The sequence below is a fragment of the Lithobates pipiens genome, unplaced genomic scaffold (assembly GCF_037356315.1).
Source record: "Lithobates pipiens isolate NorthernLeopardFrog02 unplaced genomic scaffold, aLitPip1_a1.2 Scaffold_8, whole genome shotgun sequence".
In the NCBI taxonomy this organism is placed as follows: domain Eukaryota; kingdom Metazoa; phylum Chordata; class Amphibia; order Anura; family Ranidae; genus Lithobates; species Lithobates pipiens.
In genome coordinates, this window is record NW_027507903.1 from 611,374,360 (window position 1) to 611,392,698 (window position 18,339).

General features: G+C 44.5%; 1 protein-coding gene across 3 annotated transcripts in view; it reads right to left on the reverse strand.

The window, feature by feature from the left end:
- Positions 1–18,339, reverse strand: part of LOC143961374 (uncharacterized) — an 82,600-nt gene that overhangs the window by 19,270 nt on the left and 44,991 nt on the right. For all 3 annotated transcript variants that reach the window (XM_077470641.1, XM_077470639.1, XM_077470640.1), the window contains exons 2-3: positions 14,527–14,922; positions 8,135–8,461 (exon numbers count right to left, since the gene is read on the reverse strand). In XM_077470641.1, the coding sequence (XP_077326767.1) occupies positions 8,135–8,461; positions 14,527–14,922 (723 nt within the window). The remainder of the gene's footprint in view (positions 1–8,134; positions 8,462–14,526; positions 14,923–18,339) is intronic.

Below are 18,339 nucleotides of genomic sequence, written 5' to 3' on the forward strand. Positions count from 1 at the left end.
GTTTCGGATTTTGTTCGAAAGTGTTGCATACACACGGTCGGACAAAGTTGTCGGAAAATCCGATCGTTCAGAACGTGATGACGTTATTTCGTTATGACGGGACTACGTTCACGCTAGTAGCCAATAGTTTTGGTGTAGGAATTTAATCTGAGCATGCGTGGCACTTTGTCTGATCGGAATTCTCTACACATGATCGGACAAAGTCCGATCGGATCATGTTGTCGGAAATAAGCCATGCCAAGCTGGAAAACTTGGTCCATCGGATATTCCAACGGAAACAGCCCGGTCGGATTATCCGACAACACGTTCCGATCAGACATTTTCCATCGGAATGTCCGACCGTGTGTACAAGGGCTTACACCCATCTGTTGTGTTATTATACCTATTACACCTATCTGTTGTTTTATGTTACCTATTACACCCATCTGTTGTGTTGTGTTACCTATTACACCCTTCTGTTGTGTTGTGTTACCTATTACACCCTTCTGTTGTGTTGCCTATTACATCCTTCTGTTGTGTTGTGCTGTGTTACCTATTACACCCTTCTGTTGTGTTGTGTTGTGTTACCTATTAAACCCTTCTGTTGTGTTGTGTTACCAAGGACACCCTTCTGCTGTTTTGTGTTACCTATTACACCCCTCTGTTGTGTTACCTATTACATCCTTCTGTTGTGTTGTGTTGTTTTACCTATTACACCTTTCTGTTGTGTTGTGTTACCTATTACACCTTTCAGTTGTGTTGTGTTATCTACTTATTACACCATTCTGTAGTGTTGTGTTGTGTTACCTATTACACCCTTCTGTTGTGTTAGCTATTACATCCTTCTGTTGTGTTGTGTTACCTATTACACCCTTCTGGTGTGTTGTGTTACCTATTACAAGGAGAACATTCATCAGAGACAGTGGCGGCTGGTGAAGTTTTAGAATGGGGGGCGCAAAGACCCCGCCCTCCACGTTTGGCCCATCCCACTTCTCATAAGCCACACCCCTTATATAATCCACATCATATACCAGGCTGCACATTATACACAGGGCGCTGCACATTACACACAGGGCTCTGCACCTCATATACCAGGCTGCACATTATACAAAGGGCTCTGCATATCATATACCAGGCTGAACATTATACACAGGGCTCTGCACATCATATACCAGGCGGCATATTATACACAGGGCTCTGCACATCATATACCAGGCTGCATATTATACACCGGGCTCTGCACATCATATACCAGGCTGCATATTATACACCGGGCTCTGCACATCATATACCAAGCTGCACATTATACACAGGGCTCTACTAAAGAAACCTGTAAATCGCACATTTCTTCAACCTGTAAATCATACATATCTGCATTTGTGATTGACCATGCCACAGAGCCAGTTTTTTTGGGGACAATGAAGCGCCTTGTCTGCAATCTTGCGATTGCATAGACGTGGCACTTCCAATATTGCACTGTGCCCGGGACACATTGCACATAAGGACCTTTAAATAAAAAAAAAAATTCTTAAAGGGACATGTTTAAATAAAAAAAGTTTTTCTTTTTTGACTGCCTGGGAGGCGGGGTGGGGGCAAGGAAATCATTGGCTTTTACTTAGGTGCCTGGCTGATTTCCTTTCGGAAGGACTTCTGCCAGTCAATCAGTCATCCCTGTTCTTGAAACTGCAATATTACATGTCTTCTGCAGCATTCAACATCAATAAACCCCGGGTGGCCTGCAGTCTATCCTTCAATCTCCACATGTCTTTCAAAAAAAATCATATTTTCAATTTAGCAGATACATTCATCCATAGGAAATAATTAATTGTGTGCAATTAGTGGCAGCTATGTGCTTTAAAAAATGTTATTGCCAGAGCATGGTTTACAGTTAATCAGTAAATATGTTTAGAAATCTGTTCATGGTGCTGCAACCTGTAATATTAAAGTCCGACCCATTGGGGGGGGGTTGCTGCCGAAAAGTTGATTGTGGGGGGTGTCATTCCGACGGCCGAAAGGTTGATTAGCGCGGGGGGGGGGGGGGTGGGGCTTGTGCTGATCCGACTGCCAAAAAGTTGATTGGGGGGTACCGTTCCGACTGCCAAAAAGTTGATTAGCTGGGGGGGTGGGGTTTTCCAGTTCGACTGCCGAAAACTTGATGGGGGGGGTGCTGCCATCAAAAAGATGAGGACTAACAGTTTTAAGCTGTTTGGAGCAATTCAGCAATTCGGCTTACCTGCTGTGCTGAGCAGCCAAGTAGAAGCCGAGTGGACTTGGGCTGCACATCTGAGCAGCGAGTGGAAATGTCACTTCTGGATGCCCTGCTCATGTCCTAAATGGCACTCGCCCAGCCAGTACATCGCACCGGAAGCTGTGGCGCGATCGACTGCCCGGCGCCGGGACACAGTGCAAATAAGGACCTTTTTTTCCCCTTAAAGTGACATGTTTAACCACTTAAGCAATTTACAGCCAACGGACCAGGCCCCTTTTTGCGATTCGGCACTGCCTTGCTTTAACTGACAATTGCCCAGCCATGTGACATGGCTCTGAAACAAAATTGGCGTCCTTTTTTCCCACAAATAGAGCTTTCTTTTGGTGGTATTTAATCACCCCTGCGGTTTTTATTTTTTGCGCTATAAACAAAAATAGAGTGACAATTTTGAAAAAAATGCAATATTTTTTACTTTTTGCTATAATAAATATCCCCAAAAAATATATATATATAAAACATTTTTTTCCCTCAGTTTAGGCCGATACGTATTCTTCTACATATTTTTGGTAAAAAAAACGCAATTGCCGATTAATGATTGGTTTACACAAAGGTTATAGCGTTTACATAATAGGGGATAGTTTTATAGCATTTTTATTCTTTTTTTTTTTTTTACTAGTAATGGTGGTAATCAGCGATTTTTATTGTGACTGCGACATTATGGTGGACACATCAGACATTTTTGACACATTTTTGGGACCATTGTCATTTATACAGCAATCAGTGCTATTTAAATGCACTGATTCCTGTGTAAATGTCACTGGCAGTGAAGGAGTTGACCACTAGGGGGTGGGGATGGATTAAGTGTGTGTGTGTTTTTTCTTTTAACTGTAGGGGGTGTGGCTTGGCGTCTGACGTCACTGATCGTCTTTCCCTATAACAGGGAACAGACGATCAGTGACAGGCTCAGTAGGAAGCAGGGGGAGAGGTTTGTTTACACAGACCTCTCCTCGTTCTTCAGCTCTGTGACCCGATCACGGGATACCAGCGGCGATCGGGTCCGCTGATCCCATGGCCAAGCTCTTGGAGCTCAGGACCCACCTGTAGGTGCTTGTGCCCAGCCATGCCATTTTGCCGACGTATATGTGCAGGAGGCGGTCCTTAAGCGGTTAAATACATTTTTTTTAACCTTTTTTTGACAGCCTGTGGGGGTGGGGCCCGGGTGTCCCCTATGGAAGGGCCGCCACTGATCAGAGAAGCAGCCAAGAGGCCCATGGTAACTCTGGAGGAGCTGCAGAGATCCACAGCTCAGGTGGGAGAATCTGTCTACAGGACAACTATTAGTTGTGCACTCCATAATCTGGCCTTTATGGAAGAGTGGCAAGAAGAAAGCCATTGCTGAAATAAAGCCATAAGAAGTCCCGTTTGCAGTTTGCAAGAAGCCATGTGGGGGACACAGCAAACATGTGGAAGAAGGTGCTCTGCTCAGATGAGACCAAAATTGAACTTTTTGGCCTAAAAGTAAAATGCTATGTGTGGTGGAAAACTAACACTGCACATCAACCCTGAACACACAATCCCCGATCCCCACTGTGAAACATGGTGGTGGCAGCATCATGTTGTTTGGATGCTTTTCTTCAGCAGGGACATGGAAGCTTTTCAGAATTGACAGGAAGATGGATGGAGCTAAATAAAGGACAATCCTAGAAGAAAATTTTAGAGTCTGCAAAAGACTTGAGACTGGGGTGGAGGTTCACCTTCCAGCAGGACAACCACCCTAAACATACAACCAGAGCTACAATGGAATGGTTTAGATCAACGCATATTCATGTGTTAGAATGACACAGTCAAAGTCCAGACCTAAATCCAATTGAGAATCTGTGGTAAGACTTGAAAATTGCTGTTCACTGATGCTCTCCATCCAATCTGACAGAGCTTGAGATGTTTTTCAAAGAAGAATGGGAGAAAAATATCACTCTCTATATGTGCAAAGCTGGTAGAGACATCCCCAAAAAGACTTGAAGCTGTAATTGCAGTGAAAGGTGGTTCTACAAAGTATTGATTTAAGGGGGCTGAATACAAATGCATGCCATACTTTTGTAAAAAAAATTGAAAACCATTTATTATTTTACTTCACAATTATGTGCCACTTTGTGTTGGTTTATCACATAAAATCCCAATAAAATATATTTACGTTTTTGGTTGTAACATGACAAAATGTGGGGACTTTAAAGGGGTATGACTACTTTTTCAAGGCACTGTAATTATTATTGTAATGATGTAGCATCCTGGAGTTTAGACTTTGTGCAAATACATTTGTGCTCCTCACAAATGTATTTGCCAGGTGTAGTTATTCTGGTTGATTGCTAGAGATTCATTGATTTCTCAATAAGTTTGACCTTGTTGCACTTTTCTCTTCTACCACTAGGTGGCTGGGTACTTGGTGGTACTAGATATAAGAAGGGCAACACAAGGTCAGGTTATGGGTAAGTGGGGCGTCTCAGCCAATGGACAGGGGTTTTCTAGGATCCCTTGGCATGCTGGGAGAGCCTATATATTGAATAGGAAGGAGTTTGGGCCTATATGGGCACATCTGGCTGCTAGGCTGTGTGAGGGCCTATCCAGAAGCAAGAGAGCAGCATAGTGTTGGGATTGGGGCTTGCAGCCAACCAAAAGTTGTGGTCGGAGGTAGAGGGGAAAGCTGTTGCCACCAAGGGACCAACCACCTTATTACCAGGGACAACAGTGAGCAACTAAATGCAAGTACCAGTGCAGCATTCTCACCAACCGGGGACGGTTAAGAATTGGGAAACTTCAGTGGGAATCAAGCCAGGGAGCCAGCCAGCAAAGGTGATGCTTGCAGAGCAGCCTTGTATGTCAAGCCAGGGACCGAGCAGGCCAGTGGGGTAACGTTTGAGAGTAGCGATGAGCTTCGAGTTTGAGTCAAACTCATGTTCGACTCGAACATTGCCTGTTCGCCTGTTCGACGAACAGTGAACAATTTGGTGTGTTCGCTGCAAATTCGAAAAGCCGGAACACCCTGTACAAGTCTATGGGAGAAATCTAAAGTGCTAATTTTAAAGGCTAATATGCAAGTTACCATCCTAAAAAGTGTTTGGGGACCCGGGTCCTGCCCCAGGGGACATGTATCAATGCAAAAAAAAGTTTTAAAAACGGCCGTTTTTTCGGGAGCAGTGATTTTAATAATGATTAAAGTGAAACAATAAAAGTGTAAAATTCCTTTAAAATTTCATACCTGGGGGGTGCCTGTGTAGGGGCGCATGTTTCTGGTGCTTAGAACTGTCCCTGCACAAAGTGTCATTTCTGCAGAAAAAAAAGTCATTTAAAATCACTCGTGGCTATAATGAATTATTGGCTCCCGTAATACAGAGAACACTCATTGAAAGTCATTGATAAAAAAAAAAAAGCATGGGGTTCCCCCAAATTCAATTACCAGGCCCATCAGGTCTGGTATGGATATTAAGGGGAACCCTGCATCAAATTTAAAAAAATAATTGATGTGGGGTTCCCCCTAAATATCCATACCAGACCCTTTATCCGAGCATGCAACCTGGCAGGCCGCAGGAAAAGAGGGGGGGCGAGAAAGCGCCCCCCCTCCTGAACCATACCAGGCCACATGCCCTCAACATTGGGAGGATGCTTTGGGGTCCCCCCCAAAGCACCATGTCCACATGTTGATGGGGACAAGGGCCACATCCCTACAACCCTGGCTGGTGGTTGTGGGGGTCTGCGTGCGGGGGCTTATCAGAATCTGGAAGCCCCCTTTAACAATGGGACACCCAGATCCCGGCCTCCCCTGTTTGAAATGGTAAAGGGGGTACAAAAGTACCCCTACCATTTCACAAAGAAAGTGTAAAAAAATTGTTAAATAAGACAAACTTTATTAAAAATAAAAAAAATAAAAAAAAGATTCCAGCGGTGGTAATCCACTCTTGCTATCCAGCGACGAATGATCATCTCTCCGGGGTCCAGTGATGGCTGATCTGATCCAGCGATGGGTGATCTCTCAGTCCAGTGCAGTCCATCAATGCATTCTCTGTCTCCATGATGTATGGGTGACTCCGCCCCCCCTCTGATGTAACTCAGGTTTCCGTTACATCAGAGGGGGGCGGGGTCACCCATACGTCATTGGGGAAGCCCGGCTTCCCCACTAGCGTCAGAGGGTGCGGGGTCAGGTGACGGGTGGCCCTGTCCTCCTCATATAAGAAACATCAGGCCGCGGGGCTCCCCGCAGTGTCTCCGACAGTGGAGACAGAGAATGCATGGATGGACTGCACTGGACTGAGAGATCACCCGTCGCTGGATCCGATCAGCCATCGCTGGACCCCGGAGAGATGATCATCCGTCACTGGATAGCAAGAGTGGATTACCACTGCTGGAATCTTTTTTTAATTTTTAATAAAGGAATTTTTCTAAAGTGTGTTTGTCTTTAACTATTTTTTACACTTTCTTTGTGAAATGGTAGGGGTACTTTTGTACCCCCTTACCATTTCAAACAGGAGGGGACCGGGATCTGGGGGTCCCCTTGTTAAAGGTGGCTTCCAGATTCTGATAAGCCTCCGCCCGCAGACAACCACCGGCCAGGGTTGTGGGGATGAGGCCCTTGTCCCCATCAACATGGGGACATAGTGCTTTGGGGGGGACCCCAAAGCATCCCCCCAATGTTGATGGCATGTGTCCTGGTACGGTTCAGGAGGGGAGGGCGCTCTCTCATCCCCACCTCTTTTCCTGCGGCCTGCCAGGTTGTGTGCTCGATTAAAGGGTCTGGTATGGATTTTTACGTCAATTTTTTTTAAATAACTTGACGCGGAGTTCCCCTTAATATCCATACCAGACCTGAAGGGCCTGGTAATTGAATTTGGGGGAACCCCACGCTTTTTTTTTTTATCAATGACTTTCAATGAGTGTTCTCTGTATTACGGGAGCCGACAATTCATTATAGCCATGATTTTAAATTACTTTTTTACGGCAGAAATGACACTTTGTGCAGGGACAGTTCTAAGCAGGGGAAGCATGAGCCCCTTCACAGGCATACTATAGACACCCCCCAGGTACGAAATTTAAAGGAATATTACACTTTTATTGTTTCACTTTAATCATTATTAAAATCACTGCTCCCGAAAAAACGTCAGTTTTTAAAACTTTTGCATTGATCCATGTCCCCTGGGGCAGGACCCGGGTCCCCAAACACTTTTTAGGACAGTAACTTGCAAATTAGCCTTTAAAATGAGCACTTTAGATTTTAGATAGACTTTAATAAGGTTCTAAAGTTCACACGAAGTTTAGGTCTGTACACAGGTTCTGGTGCGAACCGAACAGGGGGGTGTTCGGCTCATCCTTACTTGAGAGGTATCCTGAGTGCCAAGCTAAGGACCCAACAGCGAGGCGGGGGTGACGCTTGAGGAAGATACCACGTGATGATTGGAGGAGCTCAAGGGATTCAGTGGCAGCGAATCAGCAGGTCTACTGAGAGACCGAGAGCCCAATGGGCTGAAGAACTACAAGGAGTGAATATAGTGGAAGTGAAAGGAACTGTTGAGATTTGTGTTAGGAGATGTTCCTGAACATGCAGATGTGGTGTCTTGCAGGATGCCTTTCCCTGCATGGCTGTGTGTTGAAGCTGAAAAATGCAAATGCAACTAATTAAGTGTGTCCTGGCCCTAACCCTCTTTCCCCAAAAAAAGTTTGTTAAGAGAAATAAAATCTCTTTTGCATTCAAGAAGTGTCTGGCACCCAATGACTTTAATCATCTTGCACCCACCCTGCCTCACAACCCACCATATACAGATGGATGTCAGCTATCTCTGGCCCTGGAGGTTCTCATTAGACCGAAGGAGGCCCAAGACCTTGCTACAATTATATTAGATATTAGATTAAAGACATTTCTAACACACTCAGAACATCTGATGGAGAAAAAAAATCACCAACCTATAATAAGAAGTTGCGGTCCAAGATAGTAATATGTGTTTTTCTCTTCATTATTAGTAGATATGTGCACTTGCCAGCAATAAAAGGCATTATTCTCACTGGTAACTTGATTGATTTGGAAAGATAAAGAATTATTCTTATAGGTGCATCCTCCGATATTTGCGCCAAGGTCACATCTAGTAGCTCTGTCTGCGGTCCTCCGTACATGACAGGTGACGTCACTTGCCGATGTTAGGTTGTTACTTATGAAGTGACCCTGAAGTGTCACATTATCTCCAGGAGCAGCAAAGATCACCGGTGTTGTCTCCAGACCGGGGTCATTCCTATCTGATATAGAATAAAATATTCATTTAGACAAATTCAAAATGTATATATGGGAGCTGATTTGTTCTTGCAAAGGATTTATATTTCTGCCTATCCAGTCATGAATTTAAACAGCTCTACCACACATGACAGCAGGGCTGTCTTAATAGCATCATGGGCCCCTGGGTAAAGTAATGCTCTGGGGCCCCTACAATGAAGACAGCACAGGTAAACAGACATCAAGTAGGTAGGAGACAGACAAGTGGAGCTTCCGCTTTTGGGTGGAGCTCCGCTTTAACTACATCAACAATCATTCTGTATAGCAAAGAAACAGTGGGAAAATACTACATATATAAAGTAACAGAGCTGTCCTGTGCATCTAATATATCTGCTATATTGATGCCTCCCCGGCGCTCTGACCCCTTTACAGCCCAGATATCCCTGCAGCACTGTGATGCCTCTACACCCCAGATATCCGCCAAGGGACACTCTGACCCCTCTACATCCTAGATATCCCCCCAGAACTCTAACCCCTCTACACCCCAGAAATCCGCCAAGGGACACTCTGACCCTTCAACACCCCAGATATCCCCCCAGCACTCTGATCCCTCTACACCCCAGATATCCCCCCAGCACTCTGACCCCTCTACAACCCAGATATCCCCCAGCACTCTGACCCCTCTACACCCCAGATATCCCCCCAGCACTGTGACCCCTCTACACCTCAGATATCCCCCCAGCACTGTGACCCCTCTACATCCCAGATATCCGCAAAGGGACACTCTGACCCCTCTACATCCTAGATATCCCCCTAGAACTCTGACCTCTCTACACCCCAGATATCCCCCCAGCACTCTGATCCCTCTATACCCCAGATATCCCCCCCAGCACTCTGACCCCTCTACTTGTAAATAGAACACAACACACAAGGGTTAAAAATAATTTATTGCACAGCTCCGGGGGTCTTCTTCCGTCTTGGGGGGGTCTTCTCACCGGACTCCTCTGATATCTTCTGCTAGCTATTTTACTAGTGGAGGAGCCTGGCTTTCTTCTTCCTCGTCGCCGCCATCTGGGGGTCTTCTTCCGACTTTGGGGTCTTGTCCCACTCTTCGGTTCTTCTTGCCGAGCCTCCACTATCTTCTTATAGCTCTTTTCTAGCGCTGGCTTGGTCTCCTGTCGCTGTCGCCACCGCCATGTCGATCATTTGTACACGGCATTACTGCCAGTTTAACGCCATATAGTTCTGTGTGCGTTACTGCCAGTTTAACGCCATATAGTTTTGTGCATTACTGCGAGTTTAACGCCATTTACTTCTGTGTGTGTGCCTACCAGTTTTTAAACGCTATTTAACGGCCTATAGTTTTGTGTGCATTACTGCCAGTTTAATGCCATATAGTTCTGTGTGTTAATGCAAGTTTAAGTCATTTACTTCTGTGTGCGTTACTGCAAGTTTAACGCTATTTACTTCTGTGCGTGTTACTGCAAGTTTAATGCCATAGAGTTCTGTGAGTCACTGTACGTTTGCCGCATTATATTGCAGTATATTATAGTGTATATGTGGAGTGTGTCTGTGTAGTATGAGTACTCAAATTACAGTGCACTAAACACCACTTTACATTGATTAAAGTGCATCTACATACAGATTTCCACTTGTTTTTTACATTTTCTTATAACCACCTCCCCCTCCCTCCCAATAATGTCTGGGAGGACAACAAAGAGAGGTAGATATTCCCTTGGCATTGGAAGGGGGGCAGCAACAAATGTGTCCACAGGCAAAGGTGCACCTGGTGCTCAGTCCTCAGGCAGGGCATAATTTCCTCTGTTTAGTGAGTTTTCCCATGCTATCCAGCCACAGCATGCAGAGGAGGTGGTGGACTGGCTTACTAAACCTTCCTCATCCTCTGTCACACAAGCAGAGACAAGTGTGAAGTCCCCTACAGTTGTCAGAGTGGATAAACCTGCCTCCTTGCCCACATCTATTCCTGCCATGGCCCCAACATCAGCCATGGAGGAGTTATTTGACCACAGCGTCAGTCACTTGCTCCTTGATGATACCCAGCCATTACGGGATTCGGATGTTGGTTCTGAGGTTGAGGATGACAGGAACATGAGCCTAGAGAGAGGTGAGATCACTGGTAGACAAATTGGGGTCATGTTCCCCCAGCCCGAGCTTATTGAAAAGTTCTTTGGTTACCTGTCCATGCCCCTGTCGAAGACATATGTGTCGAAACGCGTCGGGCTAGCTGTTGGCACCCTACATTGCTTTTACCCTTATTTTTATTTAATCTTTTTGTGATCACTAAGTCATAAAATACTTATATAATTTTCTGACTTTTAATAAATTGCCGTTTTATATTGTCTGACCCGCACCATGTGGAGCTCTTTTTTTCTTTTTCCCTTTTTGGCCTAAATCCCTAACATCTTTTACCCTATTTTGGGGTGACCGGAGTATTGGTGTGGATTGGGCTACGTTCGAGCTGGATTAGAAACCATCCTGATGTTCCATCCGTGAAACACATCGCTTGGCACACAGTCGGTTGGAGTTTCCTCACCAGTTTGACGGACCCTCATCGATCCACCCCTTGGTCCTAGATTGGGACCCCAAGCTTTATAGACTCAACCGTCATATGACCGTGTGAGTCCAACAGAGTTGGTAAGAAGTATTTATCTACTTTCCTAAATGTCTACAGACAAGCTGTTTTACATGGGCATATCTGTTTAGCAAGATCCCTCTCTTACCTTGAAACAGCCTAACCATCTTTGCACCAGTTACATCATGGAAGTTCATACCCATTCTAATTGGACTTTGTTTTATTTATATGATTTTTGCTATGTGACTATTCATTTGGAATTTTTTTTGTGTATGTGTTGATCACATTCACTATTATAGAAGCGCTACACCATTTTTACTTTTTTATTGAAAAGTTGTCTCCAGTGATGATGATGATAATGAAGATGGAGGGGATGGAGATGATAATGAGGACACTAATGTGACTTGAGTGCCAGATAGAGCACAAACAGGCCCAGAGGTGGTTCACACCACGCCAGATGGAGCCAGGAATGGTGGTGTGTGATAATGGCTCGAACCTCCTGTCCGCCTTTAGACAGGAAAACACTGGTGGTGCAGCGTTTCCTAAATACATACCCAGGGTTGCAAGATGTGCCAGTAGAGTCTGTAGCCATTTCAGGCAGTCATACACAGCCAGTGCTAGGTTGGCTGCAATTCAACAGGAATTACAGCTGCTTGATTTGTGACACACCCACCAGGTGGAACTCAACTTTGTCAAGGCTGCTGCAGCAGCTATAGATGCAGCAAAGGGCTGTCAACAAGTACAAGTACAGCACAACAACAGGCTCAGGCCACACCAATGGCTGATCATTAAAGCAGAGTTCCACCCTAAAGTGGAACTTCCGCTCATTGGAAACCCTCCCCCCCTCCGGTGTCACAGTTGGCACCTTTCAGGGGGGAGGGGGGTGCAGATACCTGTCTGACTCATTGACTCATCCCACTGAGCTATCTGAGTTGCTGGACAACTCCCTGCCTGATCTATTGGACAATCCTATCTGATCCACTGGACAACCCTGCCTTGTGTCTTGATTGCTGTTGAACCTTGAACTCCTTGCTCCTCCCATGAACTTCCTATATAATTCTTGTCTCAGCACTTCCTCTTTGCTAGGTTATTGTACCTTTCTCTTGTCTTCTCTGCTGCCGTCTGTATTTTGCTACCACTTGTGATCGACCCTTGGCATGTTCCTTGACTACGCGACTGCCTGATCCCAACCTGAAACTACTCGTTACCGACCTTTTGGCTTGTTTACTGACCACTCTGTTGTTTGATCCTTATCTGCACATCCACTTCTGGACCCCAGCTTGCTCACACCCTTGTAGGGCAAATTGAGGACCGCGACCTGGTACTGGCATGCAGCTAAATCCATCTCCACCATCAGGAGCTCTGGTGAACACTGGTTAATACTTAGACTCCGCACCTCAGGTGAGCATGTGTCATCCATTCATCCATGTCTTCCATGCTCATCCATGTCTTTATGGAACTTGCTTTGTGCACTGTTGCACAATCATGTTGAAACAGAAAATGGCCATCCCCAAACTGGTTCAACAAAGTTGAAAGCATGAAATTGTACAAAATGTCTTGGCATGCTGACGCCTTAAACCCCATACACACGGTCGTAAATTCCGATGGAAAAGGTCCGATCGGATTATATTGTCGGAAAATCCGATCATGTGTGGGCTCTGTCGGACTTTTTCCGTGGGAAATTCTGACGGAAAAAATTTGAGAGCGGGATCTCAAATTTTCCGACAACAAAATCCGTGTAGAGAATTCCGATCAGACAAAGTGCCACACATGCTCAGATCAAATTACGAGACCAAAGCTATTGGCTACTAGCCTCATTGTAATCCCATCATAACGAATGAACATCATCGCGTTCCGAACGTTCGGATTTTCCGACAACTTTGTCCGACTGTGTGTATGCAACACCAGTTTCGGACAAAATCTGTCTGAAAAAATCTGACAAATTTTGTGGTCGGAATGTCTGACCGTGTGTACGGGGGCTAAGAGTTCCCTTCACTTGGTCAAGTCCAACCCGTGAAAAACAATCCCACACCATAATCTCCCCTCCACCAAATGATTTGGAAGGATGGCCCAATACGTTTGGTAATATAGTGTGGACGAGCGAGTTTCGGGTGGAGGAACTTGACTGGGGAGTTCTTCTGTTTTCATAGGAGTTCAGTTTCCGCCTGGAACTCCACTTTAAATTTCATGTGCAGGTTTAACGATACTTTTGACAACATAGTGTATCTTTTAACCACTAGCCGACCAGCGCACGACGATGTACGTCGGCACAATGGCACAGCTGGGCAAATGGGCATACAAGTACGTCCCCTTTAAGACACGGCATTGTGGGCACCAGTTTGCTTGGTGCATGCTCCGTAACCATGCTTGTGGGTCCCATGGATTCTGTGTCCACCGGGGGCCCCGACTGTGTCACAGAGCGGAAGAACGGGGAGATGCCTATGTAAACAAGGCATTTCCCTTTTCTGCCTAGTGACATGACAGTGATCTACTGCTCCCTGTCATCGGGAGCACTAATCTCTGTCATGTCAGTGGAAGCCCATCCCCCCCCACACTTAACCCCTTGATCGCCCCCTAGTGTTTAACCTCTTCCCTACCAGTGTCATTTACACAGTAATCAGTGCATTTTTATAGCACTGATCACTGTATAAATGACAATGGTCCCAAAATGGTGTCAAAAAGTGTCCGATGTGTCTGCAATAATGTTGCAGTCATGATAAAAATATTGCCGCAATTATTAATAAAACTAATAATAAAAATGCCATAAATGTATGCCTATATATTTTTTTTTGTTCACCAAAAATATGTAGAAGAATACATATCAGCCTAAACTAAGAAAGAAATAATTTTTTTGTGGATATTTATTATAGCAAAAAGTAAAAAATATTGTTTTTTTTTTTCAAAATGTATGTTTACAAAATAAAAACCACAGAGGTGATCAAATACCACCAAAAGAAAGCTCTACTTGTGGGTAAAAAAGGACGTCAATTTTGTTTGGGTGCACCAGCGCACGTTAGTTAAAGTGGCGTGCTGCCGTATTGCAAAATGTGCTCTAGTCAGGAAGGGGATAAATCCTTCCAGGGGCTGAAGTGGTTAAAATGATCTTGGACTCTTTCATTTGGTAGTTTTGGTGTGGCGCTCCTTAGAAAAAGGTGAGGTGTGCAGCAGTGAAGAAGGTGTGCAGCAGAACACTGCTGGATGAGCTTGGTGTGTTAGTATATTTGTTGTGGATAACAGTGATTAAGGTAAGATGGGGGAAAAAAAACATGGTGGGGGGGGGGTAATGTTTCACTTTAAAGGAATAGGGTCAGAAATGTTATAGCTAAGCATATTCCAGTTATCTGTCACCAGAAAATATGACTGCCAACGTAATGTGAACATTTCTCATTTGACTTAATAAACATTTTATTAGCCTGCATAATAATTAAAAAAAAAAAACAACAAAAAAAATGATGATATTAATGTTTTTTAATTTTGAAAAGTCAGACCTTGGCTCACCTTTCACTGTAAGCAGTGTGCCATCTGGGGATTGCCACTTCATGTTCTCCCCAATGATAAAACTCAGTTCTAAGCGGCAGCAATAGCGTGTAGCGTCCTCCTTCTTTACATTGTTTATGGTTATTGAGGCATTTTTGTGTCTTTGATCGAATGTCACATTTAGCCTTCCCCGATACTTGGGGGAGAAGGATCCTTTACTGGAGTCATGAATGATCGCATTATCACCTCTACAGAAATATTGATCAGATGCTCTCACAATGATAGTTGCAAACTTAATGTTGTTCTCTGATTCTGGAAATGAAAATTGGCACGGGATGGTGACCGACTTCCCTTCTATCGATTCAGTTCTTGGAGGCTGATCAACACATAGCTGTCCAGAGGTTTCATGAAGTCTGTCTGCGAACAAAACACAAGGAACTTATTAAAAGCTGGGTTTTTGGTGAACAACTAAACACACAGATATAAAATACATTTATCTCCATCCAGTCCTGAGATATACACAGCACTGCTTCAAAGCAGAGCCAAAAGAATCGCACTACTTTTCTGTTTCAGTTAAGGACTTGATGGTGTCCTTTCTGCACTCCCAGCAACAAACCGCCTATCAGCACATTGTCAGCACATTGATGCACATAGTAAAGTAAAGCGAATGAGGTAGAATGATAATATCTACTTGCCAACCACAATCCATGTATATACTCTGCTGTTTGAAAGTGGTTTACCGGGGTTATGGATAAAGATTTGAGCCTTTATTGACCAAAGACATGCTGGTAGGTTAATTGGCTTCTGTCCAAAATTGGCCCTAGTATATGAATGTGAGTTGGGGACCTTGGATTGTGGGCTCCTTGAGGGTAGGGACTGATGTGAGTGCGCAATGTATGTGATAACTTGACAACACTATATGGGTACCTTTTAAATAAAATAATATATAATAGAGGAGCATCTTAATGAGACACAATGTACAGGGATAGGGACAATTGTAGACACTCACTCAGGTTGAACAGGATGGACTGGTATCTTTATTCAACCTTGCTAACTATGTAACTATAACTCCGATATTTTATTTTATTTTTTCAGCTGGCGATTGGCTTTCTCATTAATTAGAATGCATTAAGGTAAAAAAAAAATAATTCCTTTAGAACCACTTTAAGCCCAGTTTCACACTTGTGCGAACACAGACATTGCATATGATTCGCACCCGCACTGTGGTGCCGATCGCATGCGATGTCTGTGCAATGCAAGTTGAGCCATACAGTTGTGTTCTCACCCATGCAATTTGATTCCTAAGCGAGTTCACAGTTCGCACTGTGATCTGTGAACTGATCTGTGGGTGTCGTTAACATTGACATTGTATTGACACCCGTAGCGGTTTGCAGAGGGCAGTGTGAGCTGCCTGTGGGAGAGATGCGATGCAGGAACTGGCGTTGGTTCCCACATCACACACACACATATATATAAATAATATATATATATAAATTTTAACCTAGGCTAAAGAAGCAAGTAGAAGGATACTTAAAACACTTGAAACATTTAATGTGAAAATGGCTTAATGTAGCTTAATGTGTAATAAAGTGCCTAAACCTCAATCAATTGTTTCAATTGAAACTTTGCACAGCTGACATTTTTAACTTTCCGAACCTCTTATAGAAGTTTCATGCATTTTGGTCTTACATAAGGCTAGGGATGAGCCGAACACCCCCCGGTTCGGTTCACACCAGAACTTTCGAACGGACCGAAAATTTGTGCAAACTTTAGAACCCCATTGAAGTCTATGGGACTCGAACGTTCGAAATAAAAAGTGCTAAAAAGTGCTAATTTTAATGGCTAATATGCAACATATTGTCCTAAAAAGGGTTTGGGGACCTGGCTCCTGCCCCAGGGGACATGGATCAATGCCTAACATGTTTTTGAAAATGGCCATTTTTTCGGGAGCACTGATTTTAAGGACGATTAAAGTGGAAAAAAAAGTAAAATATTCCTTTAAATCGCATGCCTGGGGGGTGTCTATAGTATGCCTGTGAAGTGGCACGTGTTTCCCGTGTTTAGAACAGTCCCTGCACAAAATGACATTTAACAGAAAAAAGTCATTTAAAACTGCTTGCGGTTTTAATGTTATATCTGGTTCCGGCAATATGGATGAAAATCATTGAGAAAAATGGCATACATAGCCCCCCTGCCCATTACCAGCCCCTTTGGGTCTTGTACGGATATTAAGGGGAAACCCGTACCCAATCCATATTAAAAAAAGGAAAGGCGTGGGGCCCCCAGTCCCTATATACTCAGAACAGCAGTATACAGCCGGTGCAAACAAGACAGGGACTGTGTAGGTTTGTTGTGTTAAGTAGAATCTGTTTGTAATTTTCAACTGGTACATTTTTAAAGTGTTGCTCCAGTCAAAAAATCTATTTTTAAGCTTTTTGGAAAACATAGGGAAGGGTTATCACTCCTGTATAATTTGTTTTGCCGTCCGTCTTTTTTCATCTCACTTCCTGTTGTCTCCTTCCGTTTACAAGTAGGGGACGTTTGTAATTTGGATGTTTGAAAGTAGGGGCCTGCCCTATATGCTCTGCAGAAATTTGCGCCTAAGGTGTTGCTGTTGCCACAACACTATAAGCCCTCAAAGTGACTCTTGGTAGGTGCTGGAGAGCCCTGCTGTGAACAATTATATCAAGAATTGTAATTACATGCCATTGTTGAACAGTGGTAGAAAAATAGGGCCTTTGGTGGTGGTGGGGGTAGTGGTGCTGGTGCCACAACACTGTAAGTCCACACAGTTACTCTCGGTGGGCGCAGGAACGGGCCCTGCTGTGAAATATTATATCAAGAATTGTAATTACATGCCCATGGTAAACAGGGGCTGAAAAATTGGGCTTTAGGCACTGGTGCTGGTGCCATGACACTGCAACCTCTCCCATATACTCTATTTATAGTGCAGGAATGAGCCCTGCTGCAAAGCATTGCATCAAAAATGTTAATTACACGCCCCTGTTAAACAGGGGCTGAAAGATTGGGCTGATGCCATCGTCCAGAACCAAAAATGTTCTTCTAAGATATCAGCGGAGGAGGAAGAGGATAGACAGTCAACATAACAGGACAGTCACTCAGCATCAGCATGGGCAGTCTTGAAGGGATGTGATATTTCAAAAAAAATTATTCGGTTACATCAGCTTCAGGTGCTTGGTAGCTGGTGGTAATCCAAGACTGATTCATCTTTATGAAGGTCAGTCGATCAACCGAGTTGGTGGACAGGCACACCCTGTGATCGTTTACAAAGCCATCAGCAGCACTGAAGGTGCGTTCCGAAAGAACGCTGGATGCAGGATAGGCCAGTAGCTCAATTGCATACTGTGCAAGTTCTGCCCAGTGATCCATCCTCAAGACCCAGTAAGCCAGAGGATTTTCGGTGGGGAAGGTGTTCCTGCACCATGTAAATCAGACGTTGGTGATGGTTGCTGGAACCGATCATACCTTGGGGCTGCGGAATAAAAAATTGTCTGAACGCATCGGTCAGATGGCCACCTTCTCCACCGCTCCTTCTGACCGATGCATCAGCAACATGTTGTCCAGGACCAGGAGTTTGTAACCTCCCAGTCTCTGGGAACGCATTGCACAGACCTTTCTGCAAGGCCTCCCGGAGATGTCTCATCCTCTGCTCCCTCTGCGTTGGCAATATAAGGTCGGCAACCTTACCCTTGTACCATGGATCAAGGAGAGTGGCCAGCCAGTAATGGTCCCTCTCCTTGATTCGAAGAATACGAGGATCCTTCCGCAGGTTTTGCAGGATCAGGGAGGCCATGCAGCATAGGTTAGCTGAGG